This window comes from Homarus americanus, unplaced genomic scaffold, assembly GCF_018991925.1.
Source record: "Homarus americanus isolate GMGI-L3 unplaced genomic scaffold, GMGI_Hamer_2.0 scaffold19117, whole genome shotgun sequence".
Lineage (NCBI taxonomy): Eukaryota > Metazoa > Arthropoda > Malacostraca > Decapoda > Nephropidae > Homarus > Homarus americanus.
The window spans coordinates 1,847,274-1,864,186 of record NW_024754704.1 but is presented as its reverse complement, the minus strand read 5'-3'; the positions used below and the strand labels follow the sequence as shown (position 1 = coordinate 1,864,186).

Genomic DNA, 16,913 nt, shown 5'->3' with positions numbered 1-16,913 from the left:
GTTTAAGGTTTGGCGGAATACGTTATTGTTTTGTTTTATGCCCAAGTATTCCGCTGCCCCAGTCGTCAGTTGAACGTCTGCCACTCAGCTGTTCACATATCAGTGTTTTCTTAATTACTCTCTTACCAGGAGCCTCACGTCACTGGCCGCCAACAAGGACAAAGATGAGTGTCTGTTGTATTTATCTGTACTGAAGTATAGCAGTTACTAAACAACTTGCTGTAGTTAAACAAATTTTACTACTATACTCTTTGTGACTGATCGGGTCGTTAGTGTCATGGGCGGTTGTTCACTGTTGACAAGTACTGGGCATGTACTGGCTACAGAATGTATCTACTTGCTCCCGTGTTGGTCAAGTAGTGCTATCCGAGCTTCAATTAGGTCACCTCTTGCTTGTATAGTATAAGCTAGGCAGTTGCAGGCATTCTATCTCTAGGTAAGTGAGGTGCCGTAGTGCAGGTACCTCTATTGAACCACTTATAAGTAACGATATTTACTGATAATAAACAATAATAATGATAGTAATAATGACCAAATAATAACAGGGGTCACTGATATAAATAAAATATCCAAAATAGTTTTTTTCCTTCTTTAATATTTAATACTTTCTAAAAAATATTCCACATTTACTAAACTATTTCAGCTAACTCTTCCTAGACTGTTGTGTGTAGGCAGTGTGAATATGTGGTGATTATTTACACAGTTAACACACATAATAACTATATCTACAACAATAATATCACAGTAGAGTACACAGACGAACACACCATCATTAGTAACAAGTCCTTCAATCCACCTCCCGGTCCTTCAGGAGACGAGATGAGGACTTTAGTAGGTATAAGGAGATCCTCAGAGACGTCCTACTAGTGTGGCGGGTCTTGAGGATGTGGCTCGTCTTGTGAGGGGGTGTGGCTCGTCTTGTGAGGGGGTGTGGCTGACTCCTTCCCGCTTAAAGTCTGTGAGGGGAATGGTGAATCAATCGATAAACAAGTGGATTCGGATTCGGAATTGGGTTCGGTGTTGGATTTGGGTTCGAAAGCTATATTTAACCTTAATCATACACACAGTGACGTTAATCCCCCTTAAAGCTACAATATAATCCTATAAAAGCTATGTTAGTCTCCCCAAAAGCTAACTTAAGCTCTCCTGAAGTTTTATAGCTGAGGCATATAAATAGTATCTAACTTATAAATATTTAGCTCGAGATGCAGGTTTGTAATTAGGCTCATTAACAGGTGTGGAATTAGTCTTATTGGCAGGTGTGGAATTATAGATGCTAGCAGGTGTATAATAACAGATACTAGCAGGTGTATAGTTACTCCTTATAAAATAGGCGTATAATTAGACATTTCAACAGGTGTGCAAGTAGTCTTATTAGCAGGTGTATAATTAAGATATTCCAACAGGTGTGCAAGTAGTCTTATTAGCAGGTGTATAATTAAGAAATTCCAACAGATATGCAAGTAGTCTAATTTACAGGTGTGTAATTAATAATCAGGTGTATAATTCCTACCCAAGATGCATTATAATTACTTACCATCAGTGTACAGGTGTGTCGTACAGGTGTGTGTGTGTTGGGGGGGTGTAGCAGGTGTTAGTGATGGAAGTGGTGGATGGTGCAGCTGTGTCGACGTTTGACAGGTGCTTGGAAGTTGAAGGGCTTGACCTTTGTGTACATCTGTAAGGACAAAACCCACCACTAATTCCGCGTGATTGAATGATTGGTGGGTGATTGAGTAGGTAGATTAGGGGGGGTGATTGAGTTGGTAGATTAGAGGGGGTGATTGAGTAGGTAGATTAGGGGTGATGAGATTGGTCAGGGTGATTGAGTTGGTAGATTAGGGGTGATTGAGTTAGATTGGTAGGAGGGGAGATTGAGCGGATTGAGTAGGTAGATTAGGGGTGATTGAGTTGGTAGATTAGGAGGGGTGATTGAGTTGGTAGATTAGAGGGTGATTGAGTAGGTAGATTAGAGGAGATTGAGTTGGTAGATTAGGGGTGATTGAGCAGGTAGATTAGGGGGTGATTGGTGGGTAGATTAGGGGTGATTGAGTTGGTAGATTAGGGGGTGATTGAGTTGGTAGATTAGGGGTGATTGAGTTGGTAGATTAGAGGGGGTGATTGAGTAGGTAGATTAGGGGGTGATTGAGTTGGTAGATTAGGAGGGGGTGATTGAGTTGGTAGATTAGGGGGGGTGATTGAGTAGGTAGATTAGGGGGGGTGATTGAGTAGGTAGATTAGGGGGGGTAAGTGATTTAGGGTAAGTAATTTCCCTCTTATTTATATACAACAGCAATTTCGTCCATTTAACATCATATTAACAGCATTTTCGTCCATTTAACATCGTATTAACAGCATTTTCGTCCATTAAACATCGTATTAACAGCATTTAACAGCACGTACCTTCAGCTCGGGCTTGAAGTATTCCTTGACCGGTAGTATGTGACCAGACCTCTCGAGGGCAGAGTATGGAGGAGGGAACGATTCTCTCCTGAAGGGGGTGACGAAGGAGGAGGTTCTAGAGGTACGTAGTGAGAGGTCTTCCACGCCCTCGTCTTCATCTGATAGTCTCAAGGACCCCGGGGGACGCTTTCTGAGGGTGGCCCTGTGGATAAATGGATAGGGTGGTGAGGTGGATGGATTGGATGGGTGTTTATATGTATATCCAGTTGTGTTTGCTCTCTCTCTCTCTCTCTCTCTCTCTCTCTCTCTCTCTCTCTCTCTCTCCCTCCCTCACCTGCTAGGCACAGATCCATTCCTCACGTCTATGGCACTGTGGTAGAGTTTGTTATTGGTGCCGGGTCTGTTTCTTCCTCTCTTCTCCATGTCCTTCTTGAACGTTTCTCTGGCTACCTCTAACTCCTTCAGTCGCTTCAGGCGGTTCCTCTCTGAAGCCTCCAGCCTCTGTTGCCACATGGTGTTCAGTCGTGGTATGTACTTTGGTAGGCTCTTCCTCTGTGCTTCAGTCTGATGGGCGGAAGTGAGAGGTTGAGGTGATCATGACTGTGTGCGTGTGCGTGTGTGTGTGTGTGTGTGTGTGTGTAATCAACAGTATAAAAAAATATTCAGATCAACATACACACAATATGGATATGTTAGGGGCAGTGCGGATATAGCACACTGTACCCTAAGCCTTCGGTACACAAGGATTCGGCATGAGGAACATCGACCACCATCATTTTCTTAACTTAATCCATGTACCATTTCGCAGCTAGGGCAACTTGGGGTTTCCCGTCTGCGAACCACCGACCCTCATGACAGAAAGCGATCATTGTATCCATTTGGCCACTAACCCTGTCATTAATATATTACGTAATAAATATAAGTATGACGAATGTATCCAGATGGTCAAAGATTCACAGGCTGTCTGATGAGTCTTGCTTTAGGCTGAACAACCAAAGTTAACGAGATACTGTGATCCATTTCTGGGGTGTTTTGTTTAATAAATTATTAGGTTTTTTTGGTGTTTCTGTACACTTTCACTTCAGTTCACTACACTTCAGCGTGTACACCATCACTTCAGTACACTTCACCCTCTTTAACTTAATGCTCCTATAACCTGTGTGACTATACTGTGCTGGTTAGGTTAGTTTAGGAGATGGAAACATGTGTTGGTTGCGCTAAAATTTAATCAAATTTGCCTTTTAGTAACCATTTACAAATAGGTACACATATTAAGTTGTTAAGTTTAAAAGTACACATGTAGTTTATTAACACCGTACATGTGTGTTTTGTATGTATATATGGGTGTATGTGTAATACTGCATATGTATATTGCTAACACACACACACACACACACACACACACACACACACACACACACAACCAACTGGGCAATTATCACCATCTGAGTCTCCAACAGTTTGTCAACGTCCTCCTCCTCCTCTTCCTTGATCTGAAAGACAAGGTCAGAGGTCACCAAGGTCAGGTCATACAGCTACAATGCTACAGGGACACTACGACCGTGAAAGGAAAGTCCTCTGTTTTCTACAGGTTCCGTTTAGAAAGTTTGACGAGTTACGTGGTGATGGAAACTGTCCTGGGGGTCCTTCAGTGACCTGTTGTTGACGTAGAGAGTATCCTAGAGTCCTTCAGTGACCTGTTGTTGACCCAGAGAGTATCCTAGAGTCCTTCAGTGACCTGTTGTTGACCCAGAGAGTATCCTAGAGTCCTTCAGTGACCTGTTGTTGACCCAGAGAGTATCCTTCATGGAGGAGGTCTTAACAGTCAGCTGTAGGAGTTGAGGATGCAAGGGCGTCCCAGAAAGCCCCTTCACCTCCCTCTCTCTCTCCCCCCCTTCACATCCCTCTCTCTCTCCCTCCCTTCACCTCCCTCTCTCTCTCCCTTCACCTCCCTCTCACCTCCCCTCCCTCCCTCTTCACCTCCTCTCTCTCTCCTCCCTCTCCCTCTCTCTCTCCCCCCTTCACCTCCTCTCTCTCCTCCCCCTTCCTCCCTCTCTCTCTCCCCCTTCTCCTCTCTCTCTCCCCCTTCACCTCCCTCTCTCTCTCCCCCCCTCCCTCTCTCCTCTCCCTTCACCTCCTCTCTCTCTCCCTTCACCTCCCTCTCTCTCCCTCCCTCTCTCTCCCTCTCTTCACCTCCCTCTCTCTCTCCCTTCCCTCTTCTCTCTCCTCCCTCACTTCACCTCCCTCTCTCTCCCTCCCCTCATCAACACTTCGTTAGGGTATTTGGACTCAGTATATTAGGTTAGGTTAGGTTTGAGTTTCCTAGCCTCCTGAGATGAATTTTCCTCCCCGCCCCCGACCCGCTCTCCCCTTGGGCTGTACCCTGCACCCCCGGTTCTTTCACCTGGTAGGTATGCCTCTCATTCTATCTACTAACTGCTGTTTCTACCATTAACCGAACTAACGCAGATTGTTTATACGTTTGACTGTTAACACATCAGACAGACAGACAGGTAGATGAACAGAAAGACAGACAGGTAGATGAACAGACAGAGAGACAGGTAGATGAACAGACAGACAGACAGGTAGATGAACAGACAGACATACAGGTAGATGAACAGACAGACAGACAGGTAGATGAACAGACAGACAGACAGATGAACAGACAGACAGACAGGTAGATGAACAGACAGACAGGTAGATGAACAGACAGACAGACAGGTAGATGAACAGACAGACAGACAGACAGTAGATGAACAGACAGACATACAGGTAGATGAACAGACAGACAGACAGGTAGATGAACAGACAGACAGACAGACAGATGAACAGACAGACAGACAGGTAGATGAACAGACAGACAGGTAGATGAACAGACAGACAGACAGGTAGATGAACAGACAGACATACAGGTAGATGAACAGACAGACAGACAGGTAGATGAACAGACAGACAGACAGACAGATGAACAGACAGACAGACAGGTAGATGAACAGACAGACAGACAGGTAGATGAACAGACAGACATACAGGTAGATGAACAGACAGACAGACAGGTAGATGAACAGACAGACAGACAGACAGATGAACAGACAGACAGACAGGTAGATGAACAGACAGACAGACAGACAGATGAACAGACAGAGAGAGAGAGAGCTGCAAGGTATGACTGCTGCTGCTACTACTACTATTACTGCTGCTGCTACTACTACAGGCACTACGACATTTCTCTCACACACCTGTAGTAGTTGCTCCAACTCCTCATTAGCCTCCTCCTCCTCCTCCTCCTCCTCCACCTCTTCTTCCTTCTCTTCTTCCTTTTCTTCCACCTCTTTCTTACTCTTCTGAAAGCAAAATTACCAGTAAGGATTATGTGGTTAGGGTGAGTGTAGCTGTGTATGAGGAGAGAGAGAGAGAGAGAGAGAGAGAGAGAGTACACCTATTTTCTCTCTACGTCTGTGTTTCTGTGTTCGTATCTCTCTCTCTTCCGTTTCTCTTTACCTCTGTATGTTTTCTCTTTCTTCTTCCCAGTCTCTCTCTCCGTCAGTCTCATTGTATGTTTGTTTACACCCTCTCCCCTCCTCTCCCCCTCCCTCTCCCCCCTCCCTCCCCCTCCCTCTCCCCTCCCCTCTCCCCCCTCCTCTCCCCTCCCATCTCCCCCCCTCTCACCATGAGCACTATAGGGTGGTACTTGACTTCACCAGGTGGCGTGGTAGGTGAGGTGTTCCTTCCTGAGAGAGAGACGAGGTAACGCTTTAAGTGAGGTCCTTCATCCTGACCTCTCTTTCCACGACCTCGAAGCGACGTAGGATCTCTTTCTGTAAGTAAGAAATATACCACACAGACATTATATAAACATACACAGACAGACACCTCTAATAGCTTCTCATGTTTAGTCACAGATAATCATTCTCACATTAAATAATAAATATACCCCCTTTTGTTATAGTTTAATACGAGGTGAGGTCCACACGGTACTGTCACTCATTCAGCCACTCCCTCACTCACTCCCTCACCTCCCTCACCTCCTCACCTCCCTCACCTCCCTCACCTCCCTCACCCCCTCCCTCACCCCCTCACCCCCTCACCTCCCCTCCCTCATCTCCCTCATCTCCCTCACCCCCTCACCTCCCTCACCCCCTCCCCCTCACCTCCCTCACCTCCCTCTCACCCCTCACCTCCCTCACCTCCACCTCCCTCACCTCCCTCACCTCCCTCACCCCCTCATCTCCGTCACTCACCTCTTTTCGCTTCCTCTTGATGAGTTAGCCAGGGTAGTGTCGGGGAACATCTGGCAGTGGAGGTAGTAGTGGTGGTGAGGGACTTCTTCTGGGTGTTGACTGTTCATCACCACCACCCGAGACTGTAATGGTTAGGTTAGGTTAGGGTTGGGTTGGTTGGATGAGGGTGGGGACATGGGTGGGAGAGGTGGTGGGGAAGGGTTGAGGTGGGGAGAAGGTTGAGGTGGGGGGGGGGAGGCAGGTGAGGTGGGGAGGGGTGAGGTGGGGAGGCACAAGGTGAGGGTGGGGAGGCAAGGTGAGGTGGGGAGGGGCAAGGTTGAGGCAAGGTTGAGGTGGGGGGGCAGCAAGGTTGAGGAGGAGGGTGAGGTAGTTACATTTCTAATTTATCACCTCACCATCATCAACGTACTGTACTTGACTTAATTGGTCCGTCAGGGTTATCAGAACTCTGGTTGTGGTAGTGCATTTAACAACCGCCCCCCCCCCTCTCTCTCTCTCTCTCTCTCTCTCTCTTCACATCTATCATTTTGTCTTTCCATCCTTTCTCTCTCTCTCTTTATTGTTATTCCTTTCTCTCTTTATTGTTATTCCTCTCTCTCTCTCTCTCTCTCTCTTCACATCTATCTTTTTGTCTTTCCTTCCTTTCTCTCTCTCTTTATTGTTATTCCTCTCTCTCTCTCTCTCTCTCTCTCTCTCTCTATCAGTCAGCTATCTCCCCACGCCCTTCACTACCAAGGCCTTGCAATTGGATTGAATAATTTAGAAGCAGTTTCCCCCCTCCCCCCTCCACACACCTGACGTCATCAATTCAACCTTACCTGTAACTCTAATTAGGCCGCGTCAAGGTGTTCATTAGTGATAGGTGGAGGGGGGACTTAACTCACCTGCTCTCGACAGCCAATCAAAACTCCCGAAGACACGTAGTTAATTATGACATGAGGTTGTTGAAGGCTTATGAAGACGTGAGACTATGTGTTGTGCAGTTTGGCCGTGGCTTACTGACCTGTGTGTGTGTGTGTGTGTGCGTGCGTGTGTGTGTGTGTGTGTGTGTGTGTGTGTGTGTGTGTGTGTGTGTGTGTATCCAGCCCTTGAAACAGATGTGCATGTAGGTTTTTGTTTGTACTCTTGTTTAGCACTGTTCACCTTATTATCCTTGTATTTAGAGCCACCGATAGAAGTATTCTCTGGACAATACAAGGCTTTATTTAGTTATAGATCGAATGTGTAGTGAACCTAACCTAACCCATCCTCCACGACCAATCAGAACTTAAATGACGCTTTTAGTTACCATCTACCTATAACTAATGGTCATTTTCTTTGATAATTATGTCAAAGAAAATCATATAATATCAATATTTAACCGATTACCCTTATAAATTTTCCTCCTTATATACCGTAATAGTAATCAACTCAAAGTAAGTATTTGTATTTTGATGACATTATAAATATTCTGATACCTTAAACAGACCTCATATAGGATTAAGTTTACGCAAATCATTATTTTTTGAGATATTTGTTTTAATATTGTTTTAATTTAATTCTATGGTATGTGTACTATTGAGAGTTTCCTTCTGTCGAATGTTAACAAACACAGGGCTGCCACACTGCACAACACCTGACGAGCCCTGTAAACGCACTAGTGAAGGGGATTGTACATTGTTTGTATACCTGGATTATCTATATACATTCTGAAATAAATTGTATACTTGTATGTGGGGATTTGGCGTTATTATCTATCTACAGTATATATCTAATAGACACACTTCATACCTACTCGACTCTGTGGGTGCGTGTGGGTGCGTTCTGTGACTCCAACTCTCCCAGACACCAGCCGTTCGTTACCCACAAGATCAACACACCACCACTGCTCTACCACACACCATCACTAGTCCACCACACACCACCACTGCTCTACCACACACCACCACTGCTCTACCACACACCACCACTGCTCTACCACACACCACCACTGCTCTACCACACACCACCACTGCTCTACCACACACCACCACTGCTCTACCACACACCACCACTGCTCTACCACACACCACCACTGCTCTACCACACACCACTGCTGCTCTACCACACACCACCACTGCTCTACCACACACCACCACTGCTCTACCACACACCACCACTGCTCCCACACACACCACCACTGCTCTACCACACACCACCACTGCTCTACCACACACCACCACTGCTCTACCACACACCACCACTGCTCTACCACACCACCACCACCACCACTGCTCTACCACACACACCACCACTGCTCTACCACACCCACCACTACTAGCACCCCGCAGTACACCTCTCTACACTTTATGAAAAAGACGCACACACACGCGCACACACACACACACTGCAAATTTGGTAAGAAGCTTCTACACCATCCCCGACACCGGCCCCTACTACCACCTGAGATCCCCTGTCCGAGAATTGCTGTTCGACACCACAACCGCATCCAGCCCATACGTGCACGAACTGATCGCTATAAGAACAGCCCAGTCCCAACCATTGTAAAAATTATCAATAACATGTAATAAATCAGTGTATTCACTCCCAGTAAACACTGCTCCCTACACTGTCACTATGTTGAAATGAACTGTAGTTTGAGCTGATCCCCATCTAAGTTATTATATGTCTTATTTGTGTCACTTGTATATTATTTGTAATTCGTAACCCATTCCCCAAATATGTAACTGTATATTTTCAGCCTTCTGGCTGCCAAGCTCTTTCAATAAACCGTTAATTATTATTATTATTATTATTATTATTACACACACACGCGCGCACACATCCTTGACCACCGAAGGGTCAAGACGTACCTGGCGCTCCTCTCGGAGCAGCCAGGTCAACTGTTAAGTTGGCCCATACCAACCCCCTCCCCTGAACCCTCCTCCCCACCGGAATATCAACAAGTTCTCGCCAGAAGTTACAATTTCATTTAGGAAAGGAATGGAACCAGTGTTAAACAGAGGTGAACAGTGGTGAACAGTGCTTAAGTCAGTGAGAACAACTCAACAGTAACAGTCGTACCCAAGTTAACCTTCACACAGTGAGGTCCCAGGTACCCAGTGATAACGGCCCGTGATAACCAGCGATGTGTTAATCCGTCTACGATAGGAAGGCCTGGGACCAAACCTCACTCATATAACACCATCTGTGAGGGAATTACTACACCACATGTCCCTCATAACACCATATGTGAGGGAATTACTACACCACGTCAAGTCCCTCATCACACCATCTGTGAGGGAATTACTACACCACGTGAGGACCCTCATAACACCATCTGTGAAGGAATTACTACACCACGTGAGGCCCCCTCATAACACCATCTGTGAGGGAATTACTACACCACGTCAGGTCCCTCATAACACCATCTGTGAGGGAATTACCACACCACGTCAGGTCCCTAATAACACCATCTGTGAGGGAATTACTACACCACGTGAGGACCCTCATAACACCATCTGTGAGGTAATTACACCACGTGAGGACCCCCATAACACCATCTGTGAGGGAATTACTACACCACGTGGTCCCTCATAACACCATCTGCGAGGGAATTACTACACCACGTCAGGTCCCTCATAACACCATCTGAGGGAACCACTACATCACGTGAGGTCCCTCCTAACACCATCTGGGAGGGGGTTACTACACTACGTGTTTGCTGTTCAACACGTACAATCCTACATTAATCTGTATGTTCACTGTATGTTCCTTTACCTTTCTCTAATGAAGGCTTTTGTTAAACCACCAATGTATGTAATAAGTCATTTATGTCCAGTGTATATTTTCAGCCTTCGGGCTGCAGAACTTTTTCAATAAACCGTTAATTATTATGATTATTATTATTACACACACACACACACACACGCGCACACACACACACACACATACACACGCGCGCACACACATACACACACACACACACGCGCGCACACACACACACGCACACACACGCGCACACACACACATACACACACACACACACACTTTACCTCCCGGCCATAGACCTCCTCGCCAGCATGATGTAACCTTGATAAAAACTTAATGCAGTATTATGTTTACAAGATTTAATTGGACCTCAGCGATGGAGAGCTGAGGAGGAGGAGTGTGTGTAATAACGTCCCTCCTCCTAACAGCGCCTTCGTAGATAATGTGATTCTCTACCCCTTAGGTTTAAGTGTTCGTTACTTCCTGGTCCACGTAGTAGCAGTAGTGTGTGTGTCTGTGCTTTTCTCCCTATGGTTCCCTACCAAATGTCAGCATCACTGCCAACTCAGTCACTGAAGTCACCAAGACTCACAACCTTATCTTCTCTGGTGATAGAGGTCAGCACTCTGTCAAGGTCGACGTAAAAGGCCTCCTTAAGGAGGCATTAGCCCAGTCAATATGAATGAACAAATTTTAAGACGATATTAATAAATGAATTATTATTCACTCCTCTCAAATGAATATTATACAGTAGTAGTATACAGTAGTAAAAAAATTATTGAAAAAAGATAACTCATTCCACGTGAGTTTTTGGCGAATTTATGGCAAAATCCCAGATGGCCACGGCCGAAACTATCAAGAATATAGCCGTGGTCACCAATGCCCAATATTCGACCAAGTTTTCCCTAAGCATGGCACGATACCTCGCCATTCTGGCAAGCCAGGTGCGCCTTTTTTGCCTCACCCGCTGAGACGCGGCACCTCCCTCCTCGATGCTAGGTGCGGCACCTCCCTCCTCAACGCTAGGTGCGGCACCTCCCTCCTCTACGCTAGGTGCGTCACCTCCCTCTACGCTAGGTGCGTCACCTCCCTCCTTGACGCTAGGTGCGTCACCTCCCTCTACGCTAGGTGCGTCACCTCCCTCTATGCTAGGTGCGTCACCTCCCTCTATGCTAGGTGCGTCACCTCCCTCCTTGACGCTAGGTGCGTCACCTCCCTCCTCTAGGCAAAGTGCGTCACCTCCCTCCTTTACGCTAGGTGCGTCACCTCCCACGAAGGGTGAAAGATGCCTAACGCCGTCGGGCACCATCGAGCTGCTGGTGTCCACCCGCCCAGCGCTGCTGGCCTCAAAGGACCACAGCTTCTGGGCTGCCCATCTGTTCAGAAGAATGATCTCCTGGCGGGACAACCTCTCCAGGTGCACCACACACTGGTCGCCCCCCTGCACCAGGACCACCATCGTGGTATAGATTAAAAATGTAAAAAATTTTGACATTTTTATTATTTTTAAATAATTTGTTTTATTCTTAGTGAATATTATTGTTTAATACTGACAGATGGAGGACCAAGTGGGATGGTTTCCTCAAAGGTGTGACAGTTGACCTAGTGTGTGGGTGTAGTCCTAGTGCGTGTTGCTAACATATATCTGTCTGTCTGTCTCTTACAGCGTGAAGGATCCAACACGACTCGGGTGGTCCGTCAGTGTTGATGTTCTTTTGTTTTGTTTACTTCTGGTCACTATTGCCTCCCTGTTGTTGTTTATTTATTTATTTATTTTATTTTGTTTACAGGGATCACTCCACCCGGGAACAGGTTACTGACCCACATCAGGGCCTGGGAGGTGAAAATGTAATAATAATAGTAATAAAAATAATAATAATATAATAATAATAATAATAATAATAATAATAATAATAATAATAATAATAATAATAATAATAATATAATAATAATAATAATAATAATAATAATAATAATAATAATAATAATAATAATAATAATAGTAAGGAAATACAAAAGTGAAAAAAAGATCAAAAGTGTGAAACAATATACAGTATGTATACCTCTATTTAAAGAGAGGAAAGTCCGTTATATCGAGGGTTCGTTATATATGAAACCTCCCTCTAACGGATTATATGGAGAGTACAGTCCGTTATATAAAGGTTCCAAATTGAGAGGAACTTTTACCGGTGTATGAATTTATTTAACCCCATGTACTGTACTTACCAGTGTGTGTGTGTGTGTGTGTGTGTGTGTGTGTGTGTGTGTGTGTGTGTGTGTGTGTACTGCGGGGTATTGATACAGTTTATTTAGCCAGAAGAACACAGATAGAGTCGATTAAAGATGATAATATAACATGATTGAGCCAGTTGAGAACCTGAGCTCTCTTGCAGGCACCTGATACATTTATCTCGAGTAAGTATTATGTAACATTTAGTATCATCTGGAATAGTACACATAGCATGGTGGTAATAAGAACATATCAGAATCAGGGTTGCCAGATGTACCACAAGATTCACGGCCAAGTTCACGTCATCTCACGGCCAAATAGGCCAAAATTCGGCCAAAACTTTTTGGATGGGAAGCACAAGGCTATTTTTGCAATCCACACAAAATAAAAGTCTCCCCTACAATATCCACTTAAAATGTCGTAATAAAACCAAATTTTCACTTAGAATTGAGAGCCCAATAATTACATAAACATAATATCAATAATCTACAGTGAAGATTTACCTTAATCTGAAATGGTGGTGGAGCATGATAATGGTGGAGAACTTGATAACACTAGTTGGCGTCAGCAAAACGTCCAGTTCGTCATCGTCCCCCGGTTTGTTATATTTTCTACCACTGTCCTAGGACCCTTTCCATTTACTAGTGGACATTTTGAAAACTAGCACTCGGAATTTCAGAAAGTAACCCTGATGGCTTTGTAAGCTCTGAAGCTTAACCCATATGCTGGACACGTTCAGCCTGAACAACTCAAATATGAGAGCTAACAACTAAGGTAGTAACTAGAAAGATCAGTCAGCTCAGTAGGTTTTATATCTAGAAGTGTGAGTAATAAGAGTGCGGAGGTCTTATTGCAACTATATCTTGCGCTAGTCAGGCCGCACCTCCATTATGCGGTTCAGTTCTGGTGCCCCTATTATAGAATGGATATCAATTCACTAGAGTCGGTGCAGCGAAGAATGACGAAAATGATTCCGGGACTTAGAAACCTTCCATATCAGGATAGGTTAAAGAAACTAAACTTGCATTCCCTAGAAAGACGAAGAGTGCGGGGAGATATGATAGAAGTATTCAAGTGGGTGAAAGGAATCAATAAAGGCGACATAGATAAAGTTCTTATAATACCCGAGCAGGTTAGGTTAGGTTAGGTTAGGTTAGGTTAGGGTAGATGAGAGAGGTGAGGTGTGGGGTTGGGTAATGTATCTTGTTAATATTACTGATCGATTTCTTTGATTTTTGTTAATAATTTAAAATCGTAATTCAATTTGTGTGTGTGTGTGTATGTGTGTATATGTGTGTGTGTGTGTGTGTATGTGTGTGTGTGTGTGTGTGTCAGCATAAAACATACGAACCTTTTAGAATCTATCATAACCTAATCTAACCTGACCTAACACTATCTTAACCTAACCTAATCTAACCTGACCTAACACTATCTTAACCTAACCTAATCTAACCTGACCTAACACTATCTTAACCTAACCTAATCTAACCTGACCTAGCACTATCTTAACCTAACCTAATCTAACCTAAGTGGATTAGTACTTGTAATAGAATGAAAAAAATTAAGACACATTCTCACATCTCCAGTTAAAGGAAGGTAAAACACAACTCGTGGTTGACTGGTGATCTAGTTAACGTATGTGTGAAGAGTGAAGTCACGTAAGGTTTGTTTACACAGTGGTTGGGTCATGGTGTGTTTATGAACCTTAAATGGTTGTTTGTTTACAGTGGGGAAGGTCAGTTGTTTGTTTGTTTGTATTGGTAGGAATAAATTGGGCTTTTTTTTGTTTATGTTCGTATCGTCGGGTTATGTATGTATGTATGTATGTATGTATGTATGTATGTATGTAAACAAGAGGACCAACAAAATCAAGCGTCGTAAACCTGAAGATATTTTACGTAGGAAGAAATTCGTTCCTCCGTGATTGCTCTGTGATTTCGTTCTGTCACGACACATGAGAGAGAGAGAGAGAGAGAGAGAGAGAGAGAGAGAGAGAGAGAGAGAGAGAGATTTTCAGAGTTATCATCCCTATGTCTTCTCTTTTATCACAATTTCTATCTCTCTACCTCCTCCTCTCCACCCCCACCATTCTCTCCCTCTCTCCACCCCCACCATTATCTCCTCCTTCTCCCCCTTTCCACCATTCGTACACCACAAATCGCTGTTCTGGTTTATAATAGAGTTCGTGTCTCAAGGTAATTTTTTTTTTATATTTGACCAGGAAAAAAAATATACGGAAATATTCATGAATTATTAGGGTTTTTTTTTCGTTATAAGTTTTATAGATAGATAAATAGACAGATAGATAGAGATAAATACGAATGATAGATAGATAGATAGATAGATAGATACAACTCTCTAAATAGATAATTGACTAATTTATTTACGTGTTACCAAAAAACAAAAATTATGTCTGTCTGGGAATGTCTTGTCAGAGAGAATACCTGTATGTGTGTGTGTGTAGTATTCAGTCTCTTAAGAATGATACACATACAGCTGACTGACGCAGATAATACAATAACAAAAAGGACGAGAGTGAAACAAAACATTGGTCAATAGATATGAATAAATCAGTGAAAAAGAGAGAGAGATAAGGTAGCTGATAAGAAGTGTGTGTGTGGGCAGGTGAGAGGGAAGGGGGGGGTAGGAAGGATGGGTAGATGAGAGGGAGGGAGGATGGGCAGGTGAGGGGGTGGGAGGGTAGAGAAGGGGAGGGTGGGGTTAACAAGAGAAGGTATAAGCTGTGATTGGCAGGCTCCCCCAGGTGTAAATAAACGTCACTATGGCAACCCAGTTAAGCTGTGAGGGAGTCAGCTGGTCACCACCTCACGCCCACCACCACGCGTGTCAGCTGTACAGATTGAGGGTCTCTCTGTTTTTCATAAGGTCCTCAAGTAATATTTTACCCTAATTGGAGACGTGAGAATGCATCTAATTGGTCGGACTTAATCTACAATACAAATATGGATTCTCAGAAGTTCGTGTTTCAGAATTCCCCGTAACTATGTGGGAATGTGTCTAATTAGCCTCTGCCTTGAACTACGACACAAATATGGAATCTCAAGGTTCATGAATTAATATTTTCATTCACACATTGGAAACGTAACATCCCTATCTATATATATATGTCATTATACTCAAGGGATTGTCATCATACTTAAGGGGATTTTAAGTATCGACAAAATAAGATGTTCACTCACTTGTTCAGAATGATAAAAAACTAAACTTCATCGGAAATTAAACTAGAAAATTGAAGACTTGTTTATCCACCATTCAAAATATTTTCTTACACAAGGATAACAAGATGCAAGATTGTCCTTCATCGATATATACTCCCATAGCCTCGCCACCAATTCTGACCTGTGCGTGTACAGAATCAGATACCATTTCCATATCGCCTACTGGAGGGAGGAGGGATATAATCATGTGACCTGAGATTATTTACGTAACCCAAAAGATTAATGTGTTTTTGATGCGGGTTTTTATATGACGGATTTTTCGAAGGTTGAAGGAGAGATTTGATGTGTGTATGTAGGGAGGGGGATAGTGTATGTGCAGTGTTTGTTTTTATGTAAATGTGTTTGTGTATGATCATTTTGTGTGTGTGTCCGGGAGTTGAATATGCAGACGCAATTGACTACTGCCTAATACATATTATATATGTGGAAATAATATCACATGGTTGGAGTACCTAGAGTTTATATACATTGATAATCTCACATGATCAAGGCTCCCAATGCATACATTTTAGTGAATATCTCTTAATCTCACATGGATGAAGCGCCTGGAGTTTGTTTACATTGATAATCTCACATGTGTGGAGTTTCTATTGTGCGTTACGGTAATAAATTGATAATATCACATGGTTGAAGATCCTAGTTTGTTGACATTGATAATTTCACGTGTGTGGAGAACCTTTAGCACTTACTGACACACGCCACATATTGATAAAAAGATAAGATTTTTTTTTCAATTAATATTTTTCCATTATTATTATTATTATTATTATTATTATTATTATTATTATTATTATTATTATTATTATTATTATTATTATTATTATTATTATTATTTATTCATACACATTTAGTAAATATCATTAAATTACATACATATGAATTATAAATATATACAAAAATCTATCTATCTACTGTATCTATCTATCTACATGTATCTATCTATCTACCTGTATCTATCTATCTACCTGTATCTATCTATCTAGTTTATATCTTTAGTATCCATCTATCTATCTACTTACCTCCTCCACGTGTTCCTTCCGGCCAAACTTGAAGATATTTTTCCCCATCACT

The 16,913-nt window shown here is 43.3% G+C and overlaps 1 protein-coding gene across 1 annotated transcript; it reads right to left on the bottom strand.

Annotated features, from left to right (window-relative positions):
• Nucleotides 1-1,461: 1,461 nt before the first annotated feature.
• On the bottom strand, nucleotides 1,462-2,970 carry LOC121856025. The gene is made up of 3 exons (XM_042351285.1): nucleotides 2,738-2,970; nucleotides 2,404-2,605; nucleotides 1,462-1,678 (listed from the first exon to the last, which is right to left on the bottom strand). Exons 1-3 carry the CDS (start codon nucleotides 2,914-2,916, stop codon nucleotides 1,595-1,597), a joined length of 465 nt encoding a protein of 154 aa, XP_042207219.1. The 5' UTR covers nucleotides 2,917-2,970; the 3' UTR covers nucleotides 1,462-1,594.
• Between the last annotated feature and the right edge of the window lie 13,943 nt (nucleotides 2,971-16,913).